Source organism: Chiloscyllium plagiosum, chromosome 9, assembly GCF_004010195.1.
Source record: "Chiloscyllium plagiosum isolate BGI_BamShark_2017 chromosome 9, ASM401019v2, whole genome shotgun sequence".
NCBI classification, from domain to species: Eukaryota; Metazoa; Chordata; class Chondrichthyes; order Orectolobiformes; family Hemiscylliidae; genus Chiloscyllium; species Chiloscyllium plagiosum.
The window spans coordinates 41,292,737-41,319,183 of NC_057718.1; the positions used below are offsets into that span (position 1 = coordinate 41,292,737).

General features: G+C 41.4%; 1 protein-coding gene across 1 annotated transcript; it reads right to left on the minus strand.

The window, feature by feature from the left end:
- Positions 1 to 2,440: 2,440 nt before the first annotated feature.
- LOC122553180 (WD and tetratricopeptide repeats protein 1-like) lies at positions 2,441 to 25,701 on the minus strand. The gene is made up of 4 exons (XM_043696767.1): positions 25,516 to 25,701; positions 24,039 to 24,133; positions 22,648 to 22,763; positions 2,441 to 2,611 (listed from the first exon to the last, which is right to left on the minus strand). The coding sequence occupies exons 1-4, from the start codon at positions 25,530 to 25,532 to the stop codon at positions 2,441 to 2,443; spliced, it is 399 nt and encodes a 132-aa protein (XP_043552702.1). The 5' UTR covers positions 25,533 to 25,701.
- Positions 25,702 to 26,447: the final 746 nt, after the last annotated feature.

Below are 26,447 nucleotides of genomic sequence, written 5' to 3' on the forward strand. Positions count from 1 at the left end.
GGATTTGCATCACCTAAGGTTTAAAATAATTTATTTTATTGTTTCAGCCATACATATTCAATGTGCAAAATATTTTACTTAGAATTAAAATTCTCAACTTGTTCCAGTAATGTAGTTTTTAAGGCTTGTTTTCAAAATTGTTTAAAATAGCAAAAATAAGCATTAGCTATTTTAAAGTGTTATTGCAGCAACATTACTATGCATTTTATAAACTAGGTGTGAGGTGATTCTAAATTTTTCATTCTATTTTGTATTTTGCCTTTTGTGGGAAAATTTGTCTTTTTTTTCTAAATTTTTTGTCCAAACGAGGCCAAGTAAACTGAAGGGCTACTTTCATTCAAGATAATACCATAGTTTAGATAAGTTGAGAAAACATTGAATAACAAAAATATGTTGTTGAACCAATGCCTGCCATTCAGAATTTATCATGCGTTATGATCTTAGTAGACACTGATAACTTGTAGAAAGAGATTTGAACGTCCAGTTACTGGTTGAAAGAATGATATAGCAAGATTGCAAGATTTTAAAATACTTGTTGTAACGAATGCACGATTGACGAAAAGCTCCATTGACTAAACACTTTGGGCCGTATTTTCCCAAAGGAATGGTTAAATGTGAATTCTGTGAAGTTTTATGGAGGTTTTCTCTCTGTAAACTCCCATGACTTACGCAATTCTCTGCAGCTCAGCTCATTATGTATGTACTACACCTCCACCACCTCACTCTTGCGTTGTCTTGTACTCAACAGTGCATGCTGGGCTGGGACCTTCAGCGTAATATTTAAAGTCCTGCTGTGCACCAGGTTCCACATTGCAAGCCAGGAATTGCCTTTTACAAAGGATGTAATGACAAGAATTGTTGCTGGAGATAGCCAACTGGGGTAGGTTGGCACCTCGATTTGCTGACAGGGGCCAGGGGATCCAAATGGATATGATAGAGAGGAGGGTCATCATCTTTCTTTGGGACTGTCAGTTGAGCCCACGGCATCGGACTTAGCCAGCCTGTCTTGAAGTTGTCACCCAAGTCAATGCTGTGTCTGTGGACTGCAGGGACGACCAGCAGAGCAGGAAGAAGTTTAATCACCTTCTACACTCCATAAGGGTAAATGCCACCATCTTGTCTCAGCTATCTGATACTCACTCGATCTTTGCTACTGCACACAACTCCCACCAAGTCTCACCATTGACTGCATCTTCCTTCACTCATGCTAACCCACCCCATCCTCCCAATTACTAACCTGGGGTAAGGAACTTGATCTCACTCCAAGTGGCCCTATCTTACAGTGAGACTGGGTAATGCCAGTAGGAACCCAGCTGGAGGGTAAAGCACATACAGCCTACCCAGAACTCTCCTCACAGAACTTAGCAAAGCTGTTTGCCTCTTCACCTTGAGTGAAATCTCAAACACTGTGGAAGTTCCAGTCGGGGAGCGTGACACTGTGCCTGAATAGGGCACAGTCAGGATGTCTGCGCCTTCTAGCCACAGATGCTGTCATGGTCTCTTACCCAAAACTCCAAGGAAAGCAGATTCCACTATAGGGAAAGCTTCCTCCACTCCTGCTGCATACTCCATGACCATACCTGGATGTAGTGGGAGTGAAAAGAAAACTTTCTGAGAGCACATAGTTGGAATGAGTGTATCTTCATTATGAATACATAATTGCATCTGAATATATGTTCAGTTTTCATTAACTGCTGTATGAGCTAGTGCCATTTTAGCTTCAGTTTAAAGAATGAAGCTATATAGGTTAGCAATCCTTAGTGTCCCATAATGTTTGAACCTTATCTGAAGGATAACCGTCAGCATTGAATGACAGACAATCAGATTTTGCAATGGCTTCCATTAGTTTGTAACTATTCAACAATAGTAAAAGTGTGAAAAGATTAAACAGTAAGTTGCATTTGCGTTTGGGAGTAAACAGGGGATGCTAGTCTCTGCATTATGGAAATATCTGCAGATAGAGAAAGATGACTTCACCCAACTCAGTTCCATTGAAAATGGTTGACAAAGGAGCCCAGTCAGGGTTTGCTGTGCTATTGCTGCTGGATCAAGATGAACATCCTTATATCCTTACTCAGTGAACTCCTGCAGCTCTCACAGATCCTCATTGTTCATCTCATACATTCAGCATGTCCTCCACTTGTCCAGGACAGAGCATGTAAGGGTTAACCAGCTTTTTTTCTCTCTCTCTCTCGCTTTCTCTCTCTCTCTCTCTGTACTCTCCTCCAATGAATCCCCATAACATGGCAAGCTTCAGAAATTAATGTTGAGAAGATATCTTATCGCTCTTGTTAGGCCTGTGGAAGAATGAGTTGCATTGCATATACATAGGGGATTATGATATGATTGTCCATACGGAGTACTGCACCACTGCCTGTCTCTTATCTGCACAGCATTTCATGGAAAGTGAATGACTGTTGGTGAGTCCACTTTTGCCTTGTTATGTGGGCATCCTTGACTGGAGACTGCGAATTAGGAGGCAACTCCACATCACTGAATTGTTTCTGGCCCTGGGCTTCAGACGCATCTGTTCCTCATCAATTTCTGTGGACACGTTTAGTGCAGCAAACACAAACTCAGCAGCTGCTTCTGCGCCTGGATGAATTCGGATCTGGTCCAATGAACCTATATGGACAATATCAGAAATACAACACCTCCTCAGAAATGGGATCATTTAGCAGCCATGGCACACACAAATTCAGTTTAAGTAGTGTCCTCAAGACATTCGGATATGGGAGGCCTCCAACAATAGAGTCATGGAGTTGTACAGCATGGAAACAGACCCTTTGGCCCAACTTGTCAATGCTGACTAGTTATTCCCAAACTTAACTGGTCCCATTTGTCTGTGTTAGTCCATATCCGTATAAACCTTTCCTATTCTGGTGCCTGTCCAAATAAAAAGGGCAATAGACTATCAACATGGCCCTTTCACATTGTTGCCTTGATTCAGATGTTCAAGCCATTTGACGCACATACAGTAAGAGATTGAATGTGCGGCAGGAGGAGAACTTCTTACCCAACCCTCACCTCCAACCTCCTTTATTCCAAAAACAGTAGCATTGCATATAGAATAATGGTGTGGACATTTCATAACCCAAGCTGTGAGGTGAGTTGCTCCTGAATCTGGTGCAGGTATAAAACAATAGTATTTGTCTGTGAATTGTGGGACTTGTGTAAAAAAATGACCAGTGACCTGTCATTACTTCTGCTTCACAGCAATTGCTAGGATTAATTTGGAATGTTCATTGACATTGTCTAGATTTTTTGTGGCAAGGACTTTTTGTTGACGCAGTTTGCTCAATCCATGATGTTCACATGCAGAATTCCATGATAACAGATACAATTACCTTGCACTGTGTAAGTGCCTGACTAATGCTATTGCCCCTTGAAGGGTCTCGCATCACTCATAAATAGAGTCCATGTCCTCTGAAATTTAAGAAAGAACACCCATTCTAGAGATTTTCCATTTCCGTGGCCAATTGACAATTTGGATGAGGGTGGAAGGTAACACAGGTAACATTTCATAGGATCAGTTGCAGGCTCAGCTTGTCAAACCACCCCAAACCTTCACCTTCCTTCCTTGCATTCCTTGTCAACCCCATCAGATTTGAACTTCCTCATCTTCCCACATAACCCTTTAACTGCTCGTTTCTCTATTTAACCTCCGGGTCCCAGGCATCCAGCTTAGTTTTGCTAAACATTGTTATGCTCTGCCCCTCATTGAAACCAGGATAATGGTAATTGATGATGTCAACCCTCTGAGTACTTCATGTTCTGCTGTACTCTAATGTCTCCTATGCTTATACATTGCCTACACCTCCCAATCACAATTATTTCCTCTGCATCCCAGCATGCTGCTCCAACCCCCAATATTGCTTTCTCTAAATTGCTCACCACAGCAGTGGCCTCTTATAAACCGTCTCCCCTCCATTTTCACTGAACAAACCCTCTGGGGTGACTGCGGGTATCCCTCCCCACCACACCAACCAATTTGGAATGACAAATGACAAGAGCCCTGAATGATATCTGTGCAGTTCCTCAGCTGATTTACTGGACAGGTTGCACTGGACCTGTAAGACTGTAATGATATGCATCCCTTGACTCTGATCAGTGTAGGCACCCTAATGACTGTGTGAAAATCACTGGGCTGAGATTAGATGATGCCCTTGACTAATTGTGGTGGGATCCCGTAACTGACAATAGTTGTCCTAGATTCAGTTAAAGACTACTACCATTAGACATTGAGGCATGGCAATTTGGTTGAAGAATATACAGTGTGTTTGTCACTCATGGTGCTGGTGTGATATTGTTGTAATATAGCGTCATACAGCTACATGTCTGGTCTCTTGCCTGATCAATGTTGACAACCTGCCAGACTTTGTGTCTGTGCTAAACAGGACAACAAAACTGCTATGAGTCTGTAAGTTCTGAATGAGGCAGCAGAACAACACAAAAAGTCAAGATGGAGACTGTGAGCATCCAGGTCAGTGCAAAGACGGTGGGCACCAAGAAAGCAAACTTAGCAAATGAAGTTTAATGTAGATAAATGTGAGGCTATCCACTTTCATACCAAAAATGGAAATGCAGATGATTACCTGAGTAGCAATTAATTGGGAAAGAAGGAGGTATAATAAGACCTGGGTTTGTTTGTACACCTGCCTCTGAAAATAAGCAGGTAGGTGCAGCAGCCATAAAGAAGCCAATCAGTGTATTGGCTTTCATAGCGAGAGGATTCAAGTACAGGAACAGTGATGTCAGAGCAAATTACTGCAGTTGGGATTCTGTACTGGAAACAACAAATGCTAGAGATCACAGTGGATCAGACAGCATCCATGGAGAGAGAGAGAGAGAGAGCAAGTTTGAGTTTCGAGTCTTGATGACTCTTCATCAGAGCTGATGTGAAGTGGAGAGGCGGACAACATTTATGCTATAATTACAGGGCAGGTGTGGTGGTGATGGGGTGTAGAGTGCTGGTGGAGAAAATATATTAATAGTTCAGATTAAATGATTGAAATGTGAGAATGGCAGAACAATGCAGTGTGTAACTGCCAGATTTGAAAGAGAAGACAGTCCCACTGGTGTGTGGTGGCATGTTCCCTAGTGGGACTGCTTCTTCTTTGAGGTCTGGCAGTTAGACAAACCACGATTCTGCCATTCTCCCATTCCAATCACTTAATCTGAACTGTCAACAGCTTTTCTCCACCACTTGAGTCCCAACTATAGCAAAAATGTTGTCCCCCTCCACACTTCATCTAGACTCGAAACGTTAGCTATTTCTGTCTCCATGGATGCTGCCGGGCTCACTGTGATCTCTGCCATTTGTTGTTTTCAGTGTAGGAGTAATGTTGCCTTGCTGAAATTGTACAGGTCCTTGGTGAGACCACGTCCAGAGTATTGTGTGCAGTTTTGGTCTCCTTATCTGAGGAAACTTGTTCTGGCTATGGAAGGAGTGCAACAAATGTTCACCAATATGTTTCCTGAGTTAGCAGAACTGATGCATGGAGAGACATGGATCATAATATTATATTCACTGGAGTTTTGAAGAACGAGTTGGGAAGGATCACATGGAAACCTATAAAATTCTAACAGGATAACACAGGAAAAATGTTCTCAATGACAATGGATTCCAGAGCAGGGTCACAGTCTAGGGATTGGGGTTAGGCCAATTAGGGTTGAGATAAGAATATCTTCACCCAGAGAGTGATGAGCCTGTGGAGTTTTCTGCCACAGAAAGTGGAAGAGGCAAAAATAGCAAATGTTTTCAAGAAGGAGTTAGATGTAGATCTTGGGTCTAAATGGATCAAAGGGTATGGGGAGAAAACCGGAAAAATGGACTGAATTGGATGATCAATCATGATCATATTAAAGCCTAGATACAATGGTGAAGTGGTGACTGTATTATGAGTGAATCTGAGATGTGCTATGATAATGTTGTGTGACTGGACCTTGTCAGATGCTAACCTTCTTGGATGATCACTGGGTGGTCACTGCCTTTGGAGCATGCCCTGAGATTTTGGGGTGGGGACAAGGAAGAAGCTGGAGAGGGCATCGGTGGCTGAGTGACCAGGTACCTGCATAGATTTTCATGTTGGGAACTGTTACAGTCTAGTGTTTGTATACTATGAAAATAGAAAATTGCTATGAACAAGGCAAGATTAACATGAAAACCTTATTTGCAAATCTTTTCCTAACATTTAGAATCTCATTCTCCTGTTTTGCCGTATTTTCCCAACTCCCTCATCAATGCTCAAGACATTCTGGGTCTGGGAAGTTCCCACACTATTTTCATGTTGTAGGCCATTGATTCTTTAAAGCTCAGAGAGGAAATTTCCCCTTTTATGGTTATCATACATCATATTCTCCATGGAATTAAAGTCCTTACAGTAGACAATAGGTGCAGGAGTAGGCCATTCTGCCCTTCGAGCCTGCACCACCATTCAATATGATCATGGCTGATCATCCTTAATCAGTATCCTGTTCCTGCCTTATCTCCATAACCCTTGATTCCACAATCCTTGAGAGCTCTAACCAACTCTTTCTTAAATAAATCCAGAGATTGGGCCTCCACTGCCCTCTGGGGCAGAGCATTCCACACAGCCACCACTCTCTGGGTGAAGAAGTTTCTCCTCATCTCTGTCCTAAATGGTTTACCCCGTATTTCTAAGCTGTGTCCTCTGGTTCGGTACTCACCCATCAGTGGAAAATGTTTCCTGCCTCCAGAGAGTCCAATCCTTTAATAATCTTATATGTCTCAATCAGATCCCCTCTCAGTCTTCTAAACTCAAGGTTATACAAGCCCAGTCACTCCAGTCTTTCAGCGTAAGGTAGTCCCGCCATTCCAGGAATTGACCTCGTGAACCTACGCTGCACTCCCTCAATAGCCAGAATGTCTTTCCTCAAATTTGGAGACCAGAACTGCACACAATACTCCAGGTGCGGTCTCACCAGGGCCCTGTACAGCTGCAGAAGGACCTCTTTGCTTCTAGAACAGCTGCAGAAGATCCTCTTTGCTTCTTAACAATGCACAGTTCTTCCTAGCTCTTAGTGGGCTCCAATATCCCCAATTTTATGAGTAATAATTATTAAGCGACCATCTTCAGATGCATTCCTCAGTTTTTAGAAAGTTCCTAAAATCCTCTGCCAACTATGAAGTCCAATAATTATTTATTTCCCAGACATGTCAGAATGAATCTCCCAGAACCTTTTGATGTCTGCAGGATGCTTCTCTTTCACAAGAGACCACTTCCCTCCAGCATTTGGCTATAGTTGTTCACAACCTAAAGCAGTGTCTTCTTTCTGCTGGCTATGTTATGTTCATTGATATCTGGGGAAAATTGTAAACTCATCTCAAAAATGATCATCTCTTCCCTCTTGCTGATCTCAATGCAAAGCAATTACCAGGTAGAATAGTTCATCAGTTATTCTTCCATCCTCTTTCATTTTAACTTAGAAGTAAATGGACAGTTTAACAGCAGAACTATTGTTATGATCCAAAAATAGATTGCTACATTTATGTCACAATCTGGCTAGGCACCAGTATCTTTTTACTTTAAAATAGACAAAGATCTAGTTACTTACTTCAAGTGAAGCCACAAGATTCCATGTTTCTGAACAAATGAGCAAAATGTTTATTTACAAAGTTAGAACAGTAACAAAATCTACTGGAGGAATACAAATTATGTTCTGACATTGAGAATTAACATGAGGTAAATTTGGGTAACAGGCCTGCTGTGGTTAAATATCCCATAGAGCTTTTCAAATAACAAATACAATCAAGACAGATCTCATGGATTCCTCAGCAACCCCTGGACATTAGTAACAGTGTGGATGATCAAGGTTCATTCAAACATTACAAGGGATTCCATTTTCTTCTCTATTAACTTTGAAAGTCCCTCAAAAGTCATTCCATTATCAACTTTGGTATTCATTCATGGGATGTGGGCTTTGCTGGCTAGCCAGCATTTATTGCCCACCCCTTGCTGCTCTTAAGAAGGTGGTGGTGAGCTGCTACATGGTGTAGGTTGCACCACAATGCCCTTAGAGAGGGAAATCCAGAATTTTGTCTTAATGATAGTGAAGGAACAATGATATATTTCCAAGTCAGGATGGTGAGTGGCTTAGTGTGGAATTTGTATGTGGTAATGTTCCCATTTATCTGCTGCCTTTATCCTTCTAGATTAAAATTGTCATGGGTGTGGAAGATTCTATCTAAGGATCTTTCTGAGTGCATCTTGTAGATGAAAGAAGTGGATGTTTGTGGATGTGGTGCCAATCAACTGGGCTTCTTTGTCCTAGGTGGTGTCAAGCCTTTTGTGTCATTGGAGATACACCCATCCAGGCAAATTGGGAGTATTCCATCACACTCCTGACTTGTGCCTTGTGGACAGACTTTGGGGAGTCAGGAGGTGAGTTACTCGTTGCTGTACTCCCAGTCTCTGAACTGCTCTTGTACTCACTGTGTTTATGTGGTGAGTTAATTTGAACTTCTGGTCAATGGCAATCTCAGGATGTTGATTGTGGAGGATTCAGTGATGATAACACCATTGCATATTAATAGGCAGTGGCTAGATTGTCTCTTATTGAAGATGATCATTGCCTGGCATTTGTATGACATGAATGTTACTACCTCAACAATTACTCATATTCCAGTACTTCGCTCTCCTTCACTCCACCAAATCCTGGATTCTGAACCTACTTATCAAATCTTATTTGTAGACACAACAGTTTTACACAGACAGCTAGCTGCTTCAAGTAAATGCTGCTTGTGAGCTTTGCCATTTCCATCTCAGCTGCACCATAATTTTAATTGCTCGTAGGATCCTTCTGACCCCCTCTCAGATTTTCTGAGCTGTAACTCCAACACTTAGCTGCATTACTATGTTCTAGCACTTCCTGACTCCAATTCTGTCTATTCATTGTTAATCCAGAGGTTGATGCTGATGTCTGCAAGCGTAAGTGTCTTACACCTCAATCTGCATAAAATAATCTAAGCCTTCTTTTGGTCTCTAACCATCAAACCACTCAGTCTTACTGTCAGGAAGACAGTAGAACAGACCCCATAATCTCTGCATTTACTCTAAATTAGAAGCTAAAATATTCTAAAATATAAATTCTATAAATGCAATTTGAATTTGTTCATGTAATCATGGTATTATATTGCACAAGAGGCTACTTAGTCCACGTCATTGTAGTTTATCCAAATAATTCTGCTCCTTGGCCCTTTCCCCACACTTTTTAATGACCTATTTCTTTTTGATTTTCTATCCACTTCTCTTTGAAAATGTACTATACATTTTACCTCCATTACTGGAAGAGTTTTCTTGTCCTTCCTACTACTTACATTAAAAATATTTTCATGATACATCCACTTGATTTTTTTTTAAAGTAATGATCTTAAATGTATCAGCTCCAGCTCCCAAATAGCAGGAACTGTTTCATTTAAATGGCTTTATCAAATCACTTTGGCATTTTGAACACTTCTGCCAGCTCTCAATCTTCTTTGTTATTCCATTTACCCAACTTACCCAAAGTCTCTCATCCATCACTCTTGTAAACCTTTTTAAAATCCTCTTTATAATTTTGACATAGTTCCTGAAGCCAGCTGTCTAAAACTGGATGCCATTGTCTTACTGTGGTCTAATCACATACCAAGAGAAGTATATGGTGTTATGTTGCATGGTAGCATCTCCAGGATGCTATCGAGATAACAAGTAAGAATAAGATAAATCAACCATCATATTTTGAAATGATAACAATTGGCCTTTGTATTACAGTCATAGAGTCATCCAGCACAGAAACTGACCCTTCGGTCCAACCAGTTCATGCCGACCATAATCCCAAACTAAACTAGTCCCACCTGCCTGTGCTTGGACCATATCGTTCTAACCATTTCCTATTCATGTACATATTCAAATGTCTTTTAAGCATTGTAACTGTGCGCACACCCACCACATCCTCTGAAAGTTCATTCCACATAGGAACCACACTGTGTAAAAGGTTGCCCCTCATGTCTTCTTAAAATCTTTCTCCTCTCACCTTAAAAATATACTCACTATCCTTGAAATCCCCTACCTTAGGGAAAAGACACCTGCCATTCACCTTATCTAAACCCTCATGATTTTATAAACCTCTATAAGGTCACTCCTCAATCTCCTTTGTTCTAGTGAAAAAGGTCCCTGCCTTTTCTTATAACTCAAACTTTCCATTCCCAGCAACATCTTGGTAAATCGTTTCTGAACCCTCTCTAACTTAATAATATCCTTCCTATGTCAGGCCAACCAGAACGGAACACGATACTCCAGAAGAGACCTCTCCAACATCCTGTACAATCACAACATGATGTCCCAACGCCCATACGCAAAGGTCTAAGCAATAAGGCAAGTGTGCTAAACACCTTCTTAACCACCCTGTCTACATGTGAAGCAAACTTCAAATAATTATGTACATGATACTAGATCTGTCTTTTCTACAGCACTACTCAAGGTCCTACTTTTAATTGAATATGTCCTGCCCTTATTTGTTTTACGAAAATGCAATACGTCACATTTATTCAAATTAAACTCCTGCTGCCACGCCTCAACCCAATGATCCAATTGACCAAGATCTCTTTGTAATCTTAAATATCCATCTTCGCTGTCCAATATTCCAAAAAATTTAGTGTAATCTGCAAATGTACTAACCTTCTATATTCTCATCTCAATAATTTATATAAACAACAAACAAAAGTTGACACAACACTGATCCCTGTGGAACACAGTTGTTAATCGGCCTCCAGGCAGAAAACCACCATTCACCACCACCGTCCGTCTCCTGCCATTAAGCTAATTTTGTATCCAATTGCAAAGCTCACCGAACCCCATGTGATCTAACTTTACTAATTAGTCTACCATGTGGAACCTTTTCAAAGGCTTTCCCTAAGGTCCAAGTAAACAATATCCACTGCTTTGCCCTCATAAATCTTCCTGGTTACTTACTGAAAAAACTCAATTAAGTTTGTGAGACACAATTTATCTTGCACAAAACCATGCTGACTATCCTTAATTCTTCCTCGCCTCTCCAAGTGCATAGAAAACCTAAATTTCAGAATCATCTCCAACAACTTATCCACCACTGAAGTCAGACTCACAGATCTTTCATAACCAGATGTCTCCTTACATCCCTTCTTCAATAAAGACACAACATTAGCCACTCTCCAGTCACCTCACCCATAGTTATAGATGACAAAATATTTTTGTTAGGGGCCCCACAATGTCCTTCCTAACTTCCCACAACAGCTTGAGATACATTAGATCAGGTGCCGGAGATTTATCCACTTTTATATTTCCTAAGACCTTCAACAGTTCCTCTTGAGTAATGTGAACTGTTTTCATAACCTCAATACTAATTCCCCTGAGTTCTATAGCTTTCATTTCTTTCTCCACAGTAAAAACTGATGCGATATACTCGTTTAATATCTCTCCCATCTCCTGAAGTTCAAGATAATTTCTTTAGTCTTTAAGGGGCCCAACTTTCTCTCTAGTTGCTCTCTTGCTCTTAATGTACTTGTAGAAACTCTTCAGGTTATCCTTAACCTTATCTGTCAAATTTATCTCATATCCCCTTTCCCTTCCTGACCTCCCTCTTAAGAACGTCCCTACACTCTCTATACTGTTAAGAGATTCATTTGAACCCGGTTGTCTACAGAGGAACCTCGATTATCTGAAGGACATGGGCGGGAGTATTTTGTTTGGTTAATCGAATGCTGGATAATCGAATGCCGGATAACGATTTTGCCTGTCCTCGGATGCTGCCTGAATTGCTGTGCTCTTCCAGCACCACTGATCCAGGATAACATAGTGTAGCCAAGTATTAGGACCTTGCGATTTTGTTCAGGTCATCCAAAATTTGGATAATCAAATGTTGGATAATTGAGGTTCCTCTGTATATCTCATAGGTAATTCTTTTTTATCCTTGACTAGAGCACAAAATTTTTATTAATCCAACTGGGTTTCCAAAAATAATCTCTGATGATATGTCCATGACATTCACTTGCATATTTTAAACTGCAAGATTTTGTTTTTATATTATATCAAATATGTACTGACAGATAATATATTGTACTACATTGTAAATCTATTGCTTTTCCCAGTGTCGGAAGTGGTATTTTCAGGTTACTGTTTACTTTAAAAAATCAAAATTGGAAGAGCAAAAGTAATAACCTGAAAGAGAACGCCCAAAGTGGCAGAGCTGAAATGAGAACTATTAAAGAACTTATGCTGGAATGAGACTGTACATTTGTCCACAGAGGCTGTTTGTGGCTGTCAGTTGTGCCAAATTTCATTCACTTTACTTACAGAAGTCTGATGACATTTTCACTTGCAGCATAATCATTTCCTTCTTTTAAAACAACCAAAACAGCATAGACTACAGGATCCCTCTGACAGCAATATATTACGTCTATCACTTGTCATCGACCAGATGAACATATTGTCAGACCTTCTGTTCCTCGTTTGTCAATGTTGCTTTTAAGTTGGGATTTTGATTCAAGTAGCTTTGTAGGTATTTTGTCCTGTAATCTTTTCCATAGAATAAAAAAAACTATCCTGAAATTTATGAATGCTAAACTAACCTCTAAATGGATTAGTGTAGGGTAGAACATTTAGTTTTTGTTAAGCAACATACAATATAACTAGAGTTCAGAATATATTGATGGAATAGAGAACGGGAAGAGGAATAATTATTTAAATATAGCCAACGCCAGAGATACTCATTTCTATGCTTTCAAAATAGAAGACTCCATCCTCTTGAGCCATGATACATTTGTATTACTGGAAACTTAGCTTCATAATTCTATTCTGCTGGAGAGTTTGGCAGCATCAAATAGAGCTGAAAATGTGTTGCTGGAACAGCGCAGCAGGTCAGGCAGCATCCAGAGAACAGGAGAATCGACGTTTCGGGCAAAAGCCCTTCTTCAGGAATGAGGAAAGTGTGTCCAGCAGGCTAAGATAAAAGGTAAGGAGGAGGGAGTGGCGCAAGTCTTGCACCTCCTGCGGTTGCAGGGGAAGGTGGCGCAAGTCTTGCACCTCCTGCGGTTGCAGGGGAAGGTGGCGCAAGTCTTGCACCTCCTGCGGTTGCAGGGGAAGGTGGCGCAAGTCTTGCACCTCCTGCGGTTGCAGGGGAAGGTGGCGCAAGTCTTGCACCTCCTGCGGTTGCAGGGGAAGGTGGCGCAAGTCTTGCACCTCCTGCGGTTGCAGGGGAAGGTGGCGCAAGTCTTGCACCTCCTGCGGTTGCAGGGGAAGGTGGCGCAAGTCTTGCACCTCCTGCGGTTGCAGGGGAAGGTGCGGGGAGTGGAGGTTGGGTTGGTGGGGGGTGTGGATCTGATGAGGGAGTCACGGAGGGAGTGGTCTTTACGGAATGCTGATGGGGAGGGGAGGGAAATATATCCTTGGTGCTGGGGTCTGTTTGGAGGTGGCGGAAGTGACGGCGGATGATGCGCTGTACATGGAGATTGGTGGGGTGGTAGGTGAGGACCAGTGGGGTTCTGTCCTGGTGGCGGTTGGAGGGGTGGGGCTCAAGGGCGGAGGAGCGGGAAGTGGAAGAGATGCGGAGGAGGGCATCGTCGACCACGTCGGGGGGGAAATTGCGGTCCTTGAAGAAGGAGGCCATCTGGGTTGTACGTTTTTGGAACTGGTCCTCCTGGGACACACTTTCCTCATTCCTGAAGAAGGGCTTATGCCCGAAACGTTGATTCTCCTGTTCCCTGAATGCTGCCTGACCTGCTGCGCTGTTCCAGCAACACATTTTCAGCTCTGATCTCCAGCATCTGCAGACCTCACTTTCTCCTCCAGCATCAAATAGATACTACTGTATACTTGCAACTTTTTGCCATTACCTGCCCATTTGTGTGAAAGTCCACAAACATGTTGATGGAATAATTCTGGTGGAGTTCAATGTGCAACTAAAAACCATATTCCAATATGCTTATGAGAAGTAATCATGCTCAGTATGTTCAAGTCCTTAGGTAACCTTTTCAGTATTAGATCAATAACAGGATGTCGATGACACACCCAGCTAATCTATTCTGAATGTCAAGTTGATATGTCAACATGAATACAACAGTAAGAACAAATATTGTATGTAAAAATGAACAGACACTGCTTTGTTCTTCTTCAGAGAACAAAATATTCCACCAAATTATTTCTTGTGGCTACAGATATGTCTAGGCAAAGATTTTAATTTGATCGCATAAAGACCTTTCCAAAACTGAATCTTAGATGAGGCCATCAACCATATTGAAGGCTTTCTTTGACATTGAGTTTGACTATGAGAACTATAGTGCCACAGACTGGAAGCATGGAGCTTATGAGGATTTAAAAGTAGAATTTTGGAAGAATAATATGGGTGTGGGATAGGATTAGTTTGAGCAGTAAGTTATATAGGAGAAATATAATTGTTCTGTCTGAGATCCAGCAGTGAGTCATATAGACATTAATGGCAATCCTTACTGCCAATGCACAACTGAAAAAGGGATTATTCTAAAATGTCTTATTTATATTTTCAGAAGGAATGGGGTGGCATTTTTGAATATTTTGACTGCTTCCATTCCAGTTTGATTTGTTTTGGACAAATATATTGTTAGCAGTCCAAAAATAGCAACAAAGAACTAACGGCTTTGTCACTCTTTCTTTTACCAGAATGAACCTTTGAATATATTTAAGTTGCATTTTTTTTGCCAAAGAAAATTCTGTTTCTTGAATCTATTCAATGCCTCTTTCTCACAGAATGTAATAAAGTATTACTGGGAGGCTTTGAAAATGTGTATTGCTGTGCTGTTTTGTCCCAATCTGCCACTGTTCTGGCATGGACTGAACTTTGTAAAAAGAATCAAGAAACCCAGGAATCAGGAGACCGTGAGGACATTCTCTCAAAAAGCCATAATATAAAGTATACCATAATATCCTCTTTCACTATGAAGGATGAATAGAATTTTAAGAAAGTACCTGTTTTTTTTATCTTAATGACCACTACCTTGTCTTTTACCAATAGCTTCTGGGTACATTTGATAGACAAAATACATATTGTAGTTCTTCCAGCATTTATTAAAATATCATAGCCATGAAAGGCATTTGGCTTATTGTTCAAAAGCTAGTCACAGATATGGAAACAATCTAATGTGTAACAATTGTGACTTGCACTGATTACATGTGGAAAGACGACATTCAACAATGTTTTTATTTATTGTCCTTTTTCATGATTTCCTAGATTTTTAGCCTAAAAGACCTCTAATTTCCATGTTATCCTCATTGGGAAGGAAGCTATGCTGGGACAGGACATGCAATGTCAATTCTCTTAGTAATGAAGCCAGGTTTACACTGTCGTAATTACAATGCTCCACTTCTACAGCATGTGAACAGAAATGAGAGGTTATACAATGTTATGCCCTCAAGAGAACCACAAACCTTCTTCACACATCTTTGTTTATAGAATCTCATAGAATTCTGGGGCACTACAATGGCTCAGTGCTTAGCACTGCTGTCTCACAATGCCAAAAACCCAGCATCGGGCGACTGTCTATGTGGAGTTTACACATTTTCCCCGTATTTGCATGGGTTTCCTCCCAAAGACCAAAGATGAACAGGTTAGGTTGAATGGCCATGCTAAAATGCCCATAGTGTCCAGGGATGTGTAGGTTAGGTGGATTAGCTGGATTATGTAGGATTGCAAGGATGGGTTGGGGTGGAATGTCAGTGTGGACACAATGGGCTGAATGGCCTGCTTCCACACTGTAGGGGGTCTATGATTTTTAATTATGCTCAGGAACAAAGTTGTTATATGACACAATATCTCATTGCTGCTACAACTCTTCATGTCTCAAAAGTCAAGTGACATTTCTTCCCAACATTCTCAGTTTCCCTTTCTTAACCTACACCTTGCCCATTTTTACCCATTTTTCTGTTTCTCCTGTGTTTTTTTTCTAATCCTCTCTATCTGTGTTGTCTCTCAAGGTCTTTATTGAATTTTTTGTCTTCTTCCACCCCCTCCCACACCCCAGGGGCTCTCCTTTGGCTTTCTTCCTTCCTCCTAATATTAAGGTCAAACTCACAGCTTGCAACTCAATTATGGCTATGTGCTGTGTTTACAAACTTGTGGCAATCAAAAGTGAAACCAAAACCAATAAAATAATACATCCAAAAAAAGGACAGTTTTTTTGCACTTTAGATGTCCTTTAGCAAAGATATTATGCCATTTCTGCTATGTTGCAATTTACTTCACAATGAAATATTAGAACAAAAAGACATAACACCTGCAAGTGTAATGTTCTAAGTATTGAAAAGTTCACAGAAGCAGGTGAAATTCAATACATTGTACAAATATTCTACATGGGTCCACAGAAATATTCTCTGTGGTACTATTGTGTGTGTGTGTGTGTGAGATATATGTAGCTGGCTTCTGAACAAATTTGAAATGAAAACTACTTGTGTTAGAGGACCCATGTCGGTTAATTTGGAAATCTAAATTCATGAAAACATAATAACTCTGAAATGCTGATACCTTCAAAAGGCTCTCATTTCTAAGACTACAAAATGGAAAAAGGAGAGAATAGAAAATTTGATGAGCAAGAGAGGTGGGTGAGATGGGGTGAGGGGCAAGCTCAGATCCTTAGTCCATTCCATTAGTTTCAAATGAAGATTTTAGCATACCTGAAGATACTCCCAGGCTGCCCCTTAGTCTTTGTCCACTGCGCCCTGGTAGGCCCAGCAGAACTTGCACCCACTGAAATCTGGCATGGTCACTCCTAGTGGCCTTCTGAAAGTAGGGAGGTCAGGTAAGATGGCAAGGTTGAGGGTGTTCACTATTAAAATTAGGTATAACAGTTTATCCAGAGAAAGAGATTTAGGGTTGGCAGTGATGTAGTGGAATTACAGAACAGTGAATTGAGATGAAGTCTGAATTCATTGAAGGTGACCCAGGATTTATCCACCAAAAGGGCAAAAACCTTAAGTGCAATCCTTTGGAAAACTCTAGACTCACAACATGTACATAGGGCAAAGCAGTCAGCAAAAAAAGTCTGGGTTGGTTTTCTACTTTTTTCCTTATGATTAGTTCACGATTACAGGAATTGTCTGGTAATACTTCCAATTATTTGAATGGAAGTTACATTTGATGGTTTTGATAACATGTGATTGATTTATAACACTAGCCTTAATAGCTGCAGAATTGAATATCTACCTCCTCCATTCAAATAAAACTGTGTTGCTTGGTATTAATAGGCTGGATTACCAGGGTTCATAGGCCACAATCTGGATCCTCCAGCCAACAAAACAAAAGTCACATACTTTATCAGCTGTATTCAATTTAAAGCAACAGCCAAGAGACAAAAACAAATTGTAACCCAGTCTTCTGCTTTTCCATTATTTTTCCTTCACCAGTTGTCTTTCCTTATTGCTATTTGTAGATCGGATAGCATAATTAATTTAAAAAGTGTGATGAATCAAATACTGTAATCATGTATTGAGCCTCTGTTAATTCAGTTCTCTTTTCAATGCACCTCCAGTTGCTGATGTATTTCCGAAATTTCTTCTGAAATTTTTCCAGAGGTTCTGTATCTGTTACACTCACAGCCAAGTATCCGGAAAAACATGCCAGTTAGTCCTAGACAGTGTTTGATTTCCTGCTTCTTTGTCTGTTATTAATGTGAATGTATCTTTCCTATATTCTGTTCCACTCACTGGGTGGAATTTGCTGTGTGTCTGTTCCACTTGTAGCTAACATAGTGCTGCCTACTTTTATGGAAACTTACTATTTGAGTCTGGTAATGACAGCCATAAGTTTGGTAACATTCTTTCATTCCAGTCTAAAGTACAGTTCTGTGAACTGGAAATTATTTCAGTTGTGCAATCCTAAGGCCTCATAGCCATTTATTAATATTAAATTTGCAGATTATTTATTAAAAATTTCCCACTTAAACCATATTAGCAATTTACCCACTCACCTTGACTCCATCCTCTCCACTTGCACAGACCTTCCCACCTACATCCTCTGATGCCCTCGCCATAATAAAAATTTCCAGTTCTTTGGCCCTAACTGCCTCCAATTCACCATGGATATCCAATCCCTCTATACCTCCATTCCCCACCAGGATGGTCTGAGAGCTCTCAGCTTCTTCCTTGACCTGAGGTCTGAACAATCGCCAACCACCCCCACTCTCCTCTGCCTGGCTGAACTTGTTTTCTCACTGAACATTTTCTCCGTTAATTCATCTCACTTCTGCCAAGTCAAAGGAGTGGCTATTGGCACCCAAATGAGTGCCAGTTATTCGTTGCCACTTTATGGTGTATATAGAATGATCCTTGTCCAATCTTACACTGGGCCCCTCCCATAACTCTTTTCTTGGTACATCAAAGACTGCTTCGGTGCTGCTTCATGTACCAGCCAGGACCTTGAAAACTTCATTCATTTTGTCTCTAGTTCCCACCCCTCTATTACTTTCAAATCATCCTTTTCCAACACTTCCCTTCCTTTCCTTGATCTCTCTGTCTCCATTTTGGGGAATACACTGCTATCCACTACAATGCCACGGACTCCCATAGCTACCTTCATTACAGCTTGTCACATCCCATGTCGTGCAAGGACTCCATTCCATTCTCCCAGTTCCTTCACGTGCATTGCATCTGTTCAGATGATGTCACTTTGCAAAATAGCACTGCTGTCATGGCTTCCTTCTTCTATAACCTTGGTTTCCCACCCACTGTGGTTGACAGGGCCCTCAACCGCACCATGCCTCCTCCCTTGCCCCTTTCCATCACTCACAACGTGATCGTGTTCCCCTTGTCCTCACCTTTCATCCCACCAGCCTCTGCATTCAAGGATTCATTCTCTGCCATGACAGACAACTCCAGCACAATGCCACCACCAAACACATCTTCACCTCACTCTCCCATCTGCATTTCACAGGGATCGTTCCCTTCCGGACACCCTAATGCATTCTGCAAGCGCCAACACCATCTTCTCCTCTCCAAGGACCTTCCCATGTAAGGCAGAAGGTGCAACACCTGCCCTTTCACCTCCTCCCTGCTCACCATCCAAGAGCCTAAACAGTCTTTCCAGGTGAAGCAGCATTTCACCTGCAACTCCTCTGATCTTGTGTATTGTATCTGCTGCACCCAATATGGCCTACTCTACATTGGAGAAACCAAACACAGACTGAGTGATCATTTTGTGGAACACCTTCAGTCAGTGCACAAGCATGACCCCAACCTTCCTGTAGCCAATCATTTTAACAAAGCATCCTGCTCACATGCTCACATTCGGTCCTCAGCATGCTGCAGTGTTCCAGTGAGTCACAGTGCAAACTGGAGGAACAACATCTCCTCTTCAAAAAACACACTTTACATCCTTCTGGATTTAATATTGAGTTCAACACCTTTAAATCGTGAACCAACTTCCATTTCTTCCCTTTCTTTTAGCTTGTTGTCAGATCCTCCACTGCACCCTCCCCTGGAACCACCACCACTTCCTGTCCTTTCAAGTCTGGTGGAAGACACACCATTGTTCTGCCATTCTCATACTGTGATCAATTAATCTGACCTACCAACGCCTTTTCTCCACTAGCACCCTACACCCATTACCCCCACCCCACCACACCCCCCAGACTATACATAAATGTTGTCCCGCTCCACACTTCTTTTCAGCTCTGATGACGAGTCACCTAGACTCGAAAGTTAGCTCGCTCTGTCTCCATGGATGCTGTCTGACCTGCTGTGATCGTCACCATTTGTTGTTTTCCGTTCACTGTCAATTTATTAGATGTTTTAGCTTGACAATCAACTTTTTTACTGACTACACCTTCATTTTCATGTATCATTTAAATGGAATTATAAATATCATATAAAAGAATGCCTTTGCCCCTTTCTTTCCTGTTTATTACCATGAGGGTCAGAAATTCCTTTATTAACAAGAGTCGGAGGATGCCTGTTTTATTCAGTGATTAAGAACCCTTTAATACAATTCAAAGTTGCAAAGTCACACACTCTTGCAGTATTGTTAGTGGCTCATTATTTCCAGAGAAAACAGGGAGTTTCCCATTTTTTATAAAACTGGGAGTACCACCTGCTCTTTCTAAGTAGCACCTCGGCTTCTTCATCTTCACTCCTATGCCTTTGTGTTTTTTTCATTTTGTGTATCAGGTTGGTGTTAAAGACAATTCATCATACAATAAACATATTAAAAGCTGTTCTAGGTTTGACCACTGCAATGCTTTAAAAAGCATAAACTTTTGTTCTGAACATTTTTAACCCCATGTATTGTAGTGTTATGGTATCATCATATATCACCTCTCTATTCCAACTCAATGATAAAGTAGGTTACTGTAAGTTCAAGAAGGGAATGAATAACTCATAAAATTGGTATAATAAAGGTAATTATTGAAACGTTTTAAATATATATTTAATTATACCCATGGTGTCCTGTCTGACAGGCAGAAACTAGGTAAAATGAAGACCAATGTAGTAGGGTGACAACCTATACCTTAATTAGGACCAAGTGATGATTGACGTAAAATTGAATGTCTCAGTCAACCAAGACTGCCACTTTCAACATGCTCTTGATCTATTCAATATGTTAATTAAGGTTCCAAAATCTGTTGTCAGACCTGTCTGGGAAACTAGGCTGCACTATGTAGACATTGGGCCTATTTCACTAAGATTTCAAAGATGTAATGAAGACTAACCGACAGTTGCCACCAAGGGGTAAAGTTTAAAATCACATCATGCCAGGTTATTGACCAACAGGTTTATTTGGAAGCACAAGCTTTCGGAACACTGTTCCTTCATCAGGTAGCTATTTGATGATGGAGCAGCAGTCGGACAGCTTATGCTTCCAAATAAACCTGTTGGACTCTAACCTGGCGTTGTGCGATTTTTAACTTTGTCCACCCCAGTCCAGCACTGGCTCCTTCACATCATGACCAAGGGGCAAGTTTATATACATATACTTACTTTTAAAAATTACTTTGGTGTTAAGTTGGAATGTTCTTTTAAGATTCAAACACTGTTGAAGGCTTTGATCAAATCCTCTCTCACTGCCCTTTCTACCTGGAACTTGACTACAGAGGCCACTAGTGCAGATGCAAAGGATATAAAATTTGATTTTCCAGTCGAACAAGCAGAGGGTGCAACAAATACTGGCAGCTCATGCGATTGCTTAGCTGCTGCTCGAGGCAAATATTTCTTGAGATCCTCAGGCTTTCATCTTCATGCACGAAGCTAAATCATTGCAGGTAATGAGCATCTGAAAATTGACCGAAATGAATTTCCAGTATCTAGCATTAATAGGGCACAACGTTATGTGTCACAAAGCTGGTCCTTTTCTCTAAAAGCTGGTTTCTCAAGGATACTGTGTCTTTGGTTTTTTTCAGAGGGGCCGTAAAACAGGCCGGGCTCCGAAACGACTGGTTTGGCACAGAGATGAAAAGGGTGTTGTAAGGCCTTTTTGTTTAAACATAAACAGATGAAACTTTAGGCCAAAGTTTTCCCGATTTAGAAGTGACCTGTATCATGAAAGGCAAGTGGTCAGTTCTGGCAGCTGAATTCTTGTTGTTAGTCAGTTCAGTTCAGCAGTGGGCTGTGTGGAAAAAGGCTGCTAGATTCTCTCACCTTCTGCCCTCCTAACTTTGACCTGTAAGCCTCTATTTCAGTTTTACTCAATGTTTAAGAGGTTTGTTTATTGGGACTGTTGTGTATTTTTGGAACAGCATAATTAAGTCTAGTTTGGATAGACTGAGTTCTGTGGATGAGGTAAAAACAATGACTGCAGATGCTGGAAACCAGATTCTGGATTAGTGGTGCTGGAAGAGCACGGCAGTTCAGGCAGCATCCAAGGAGCTTCGAAATCAACGTTTCGGGCAAAAGCCCTTCATCAGGAATAAAGGCAGTGAGCCTGGAGCGTGGAGAGATAAGCTAGAGGAGGGGCCCTAAAGGAGCCTTCCACATCCATCAAAGTTTTACTTGCACATCCACTATAACCATTTATTGTATCCGTTGCTCCCGATGCGGTCTCCTCTACATTGGGGAGATTAGGCGCCTCCTAGCAGAGCGCTTTAGGAACACCTCCGGGACACCCACACCAATCAACCACACCGCCCCGTGGCCCAACATTTCAACTCCCCCTCCCACTCTGCCGAGGACATGGAGGTCCTGGGCCTCCTTCACCGCCGCTCCCTCACCACCAGACGCCTGGAGGAAGAACACCTCATCTTCCGCCTCGGAACACTTCAACCCCAGGGCAACAATCTGAACTTCAACAGCTACCACATTTCCCCTTCCCCCACCTCATCCTAGCTTCTAACCTCCAGAAACTCGATCCCCTGACCTGTCCGGACTTGTCCGGCCTGCCCAGCTCCTTTTCCACCTATCCACTCCACCCTCTCCTCCCTGACCTATCACCTACATCCCCTCCCCCACTCACCCATTGTACTCTATGCCCAGTGATAAGGGCAGTGTCCTGCTCCTCAGAGCCTCAGGCAGATGCAGTAAGGGATCACCTCCCCAGGGACAGAGCCCAAGAAGTACTATCCACTCTATGCACAGAGCTCCAACATAAAGTACATCCATACAGGTTAACCTGTTCCGGGAATACCTTTGCATTAAGATATAATGCCCTCTGTCCTACCTGTTCTCCTCCCATGTTGACTAAAAGCTCAGTCCCATCAGGGTTGAAGGCTACATAGGTGGCTACAAGCACACGGAGGCGATTGTTATAATCAGGCTGTTTCACTGGGAGATGACCTGCAGCGAGGGCGGGGGGGGGGAAAAGAGAGAGAGAGAATTAGTCAGAAACTACAGAATACTGAAATGTCTTTATAGCCAGAGAATCTCAATTAAGCTGAATCTAGTCAGTGACAATACTTAACTGCAAGAGAAGCTATTCAACTATAAGAGGATTAAATAGCCTCTTTCAAGATCCAAACATGTATTTTCTGGCACAAATATTGTTGAAGTGATCACAGAAATGGAGAATTAGGGTCATGGATATCTCTGTTCAGAACAGATAGTTACACATTTCCCCAGCGGTTCAAGTTTCAACCATAACTTTGATATAAATGTGATGAAAAATCTTTAAAGATACATAGCAGAAGAATGTAGTATGATCAGACACAAAGGGGCATTTCTGTTGGATTAACAGATTAGCTGAAGGCTTTATCTTTTAGTGATACTGGTACACATTGCACATCCTCTCAGTTACCTTTCACTGGTACCACTAACAAACCCATGAGCAAATCCCTGCTCTAATAATAGCCTGTTCAAGAAAACAATTAGCATCTTGTAAAGATGACCTATACACAATGGTTAGCACAAATGTTTGTCTTCTATATATTCTCACACACAAAAATCCCAATAAATCTCTATCCTTTAAGAATTAAAAACCCATGACTTTTGACTACTCAATCCCTGGCACCTGCTTATCATGTGTTCCTTATACAATCTGAGAAACATTAGGGGAAATATACTATTAAAGATGCATTATGAAGTTTTCATTCAAGACTCATTTTAATCAAAATCTAACCATGGAATGAGTTACAAGTAGTGTGTGCGTTTTGGACATTGGGGACACTGATGAGAACAGAAATAGAAACTATTGGAAAAACTCTGCAGGTCTGGCAACATCTGTAGAGAGAAAAACACAATTAACGTTTCATGTCCAGTGATCCTTTCACTTGACAAAGCTTCACATCAGATTTTATGAAGGCAATTCAATCACAAGTGTTGAAACTGCCTGAGTATCACAGACCTCAATTTCTATAATGAAGAACATACCATCTCTCCATTGTCTACACCCTTAATCAGTTCAGTTCAAAGCCAGAAACTTGATTTTGTTCTGGATTGGGTGAGGATTCCACAATGTACATTATCAGAATCCAGCAGATACATGACAAAGGCTGCTAACACAACATGAGCAATTAAGAGAAAAAAAAAATCACAAACTTGTAAAATAGAAGTGGCCAAATCTTTGAGGCCTGTAAACATATCTGAGCACATGCATCAAAACAGAACACTGCATACCTGCCACATAATACTGAACAGCTCCATCCGGCACAGATTTGTACCTGTCACAAAATGTGTGCAATCCAGGAGTTGAGTTCTGCTTTGCTGCTTTTCTATCAAAAAGCAAAGTAATAAATGGTTACACATAACCTAGGCCAAAAACTTCAGGCAACAATGAGAACAAATTAGTTAAAAGAAACTGCAGCAATCCTCCATTCAGTTGAGAAAAATTGCTTTAACCTGAATCTTACTTTATGCAAATCTACTGATCATGAACTGTGTGATTTGAATACTGTAGTGTGACATGGCCTTATATGCTGATGATAAATAGAAGGGAGCAGATCTGTCCATGATACCAGAGTGCAATACCCTCTGACAACCAGAACATAGGAGATGGCAATGACGTCAGACACAAAAGAGAGAGAGAACAAGATGAACTATTTCACGGTTTCTCTTGCTCGTGACCCTCTACCCTCCATGCTTGAAGCCAACCTAGGATATATTTTCTTTCTCATCAAGTCAGACCTGAAGAACAACCAATCCAAATGTTAATGTGGCATTCATTAATTTCACCATCGTCAAACAGTTTTGGGGCTTCAGTGTGGTAGTAGCTGCAGAATTTGTTTTGTAGCTGTGAATGACAGATTCAACACAAGTTTAAGGATTCACATCCCAACCCAGGACTAAGTAGCTTGCCTGTGATAACTGGTTTAAACGTTCTGGGTCAAGAAGAACAGAAAATTGTTAAAGGTCTTCAGTGAGACAAGCCCTGGGCTCAAAGTATAAAGTCCTAGTAAGATACTGTGCCAACACTCACTTTCTTGGCATATATACAAATAATTACATTAGAGTGAGGCAAGTGCAGCCAATGTCTCAAGAAGCGAAAGCCAAGAAACATTGGTACACATTGCACATCCTCTCATTTACCTTTCACTGGTATCACAAACAAACCCATAAGCACATCCCTGTTCTAATAATAGCCTGTTCGAGAAAACAATTAGCACCTTATAAAGATGACCTATACATAATGGTCATTAGGAAATTAGAAATAGGGCTGTTACAAATTTAAAGAAAGGAGACAAAGGTAGTCTGCACAACAGGGAATTCAGTTTACATATTTAATGAGCATAATCCAGAATTTTGTCCACCTAAAAACACATAGGCAGACACGCTGTAGTGGTTCTCTGAATATGGCTCGAGGATCAACTGTCAAAGCAGCAGACACAGTCTTCTGAGCTTTATAATAGAAGTAATTCACTGTCCAAACCAGACAGGCCAAACTTGTGCTGGCTGTCGAAGTGAGATTTGAGGCACTGCACTTACAATTACTGCAATAATGGGTTCTCCAATACTCTGCCTGGTGGGACAAATTTATAAAGTGTAAAATTATGACATTTCTAAATTACAATTGCTGGGTGAAAGAGCACTTTCTGAATGGAATATTCTGGACAGCTTGCATACATTGCTGTCACTGTACCAGCAGCTTCCACCCTACCTGTGATTATGAATCATACGAATGTCATAAACCCGCACAAAGGGACCACTTGCCCCGACAGCAAGATAATTATTGTTCTGAGGATTAATGGCTAGGCATTTCGCTTCCACGTGCTGCCCACAATATTCAGTGAGGTCCACCAGTACCTGTGAGCGCTTACTGCTCTCTCTCAGGTCATACTGCCTGCAACAGGAAAGGAAAGATGATACATTAACAGAACTGAAGGCAAGTACGCAGAGGATGGTGCATGTGTGGAATGAGCTGCCAGAGGAAGTGGTGGAGGCTGGTACAATTGCAACATTTAAAAGGCATCTGAATGTGTGTATGAATAGGAAGGGTTTGGAGGGATATGGGCCAGATGCTGACAGTTGGGACTAGATTGGGTTGGGATATCTGGTTGGCATGGACGAGTTGGACCGAAGGGTCTGTTTCCATGCTGCGTATCTCTATGACTATGTAAATGGTGGGCCTCTGGGCTTGGGGGAGGAACAGATGACCAGTAATGAAAGTCTGGTACAAAGACAAAACAAATCTAATACACAGTCTTAAAATTCAAGATGGAGTGATGTGAATATCAAAGACATTGATGACAAGTTGAGGGGTGTGGATGTCTCCCCCACACTATATAGTGTTGCAATGAGTGGCCATTGAGTTACTACTAATAAACTGCACCTCCTCCCTCACCTCTATCCAAGGCCGCAAAGGAGCTTTCCACATCCATCAAAGTTTTACCTGCACATCCACTAATATCATTTATTGTATCCGTTGCTCCTGATGCGGTCTCCTCTACATTGGGGAGACTGGGCGCCTCCTAGCAGAGCACTTTTGGGAACATCTCTGGGACACCCGCACCAATCAACCAAACCACCCCGCGGCCAACATTTCAACTCCCCCTCCCACTCTGCCGGGGACATGGAGGTCCTGGGCCTCCT

What these genes read in the sequence shown, in the direction of transcription:
- LOC122553180 (XM_043696767.1), bottom strand. An exon ending in TGTTCAGTATTATGTGGCAG is followed by an intron (nt 22,764 to 24,038) that starts GTATGCAGTGTT and finishes CCCTCGCTGCAG; the next exon opens with GTCATCTCCCAGTGAAACAG. An exon ending in TCAACATGGGAGGAGAACAG is followed by an intron (nt 2,612 to 22,647) that starts GTAGGACAGAGG and finishes TCATTGGACCAG; the next exon opens with ATCCGAATTCATCCAGGCGC.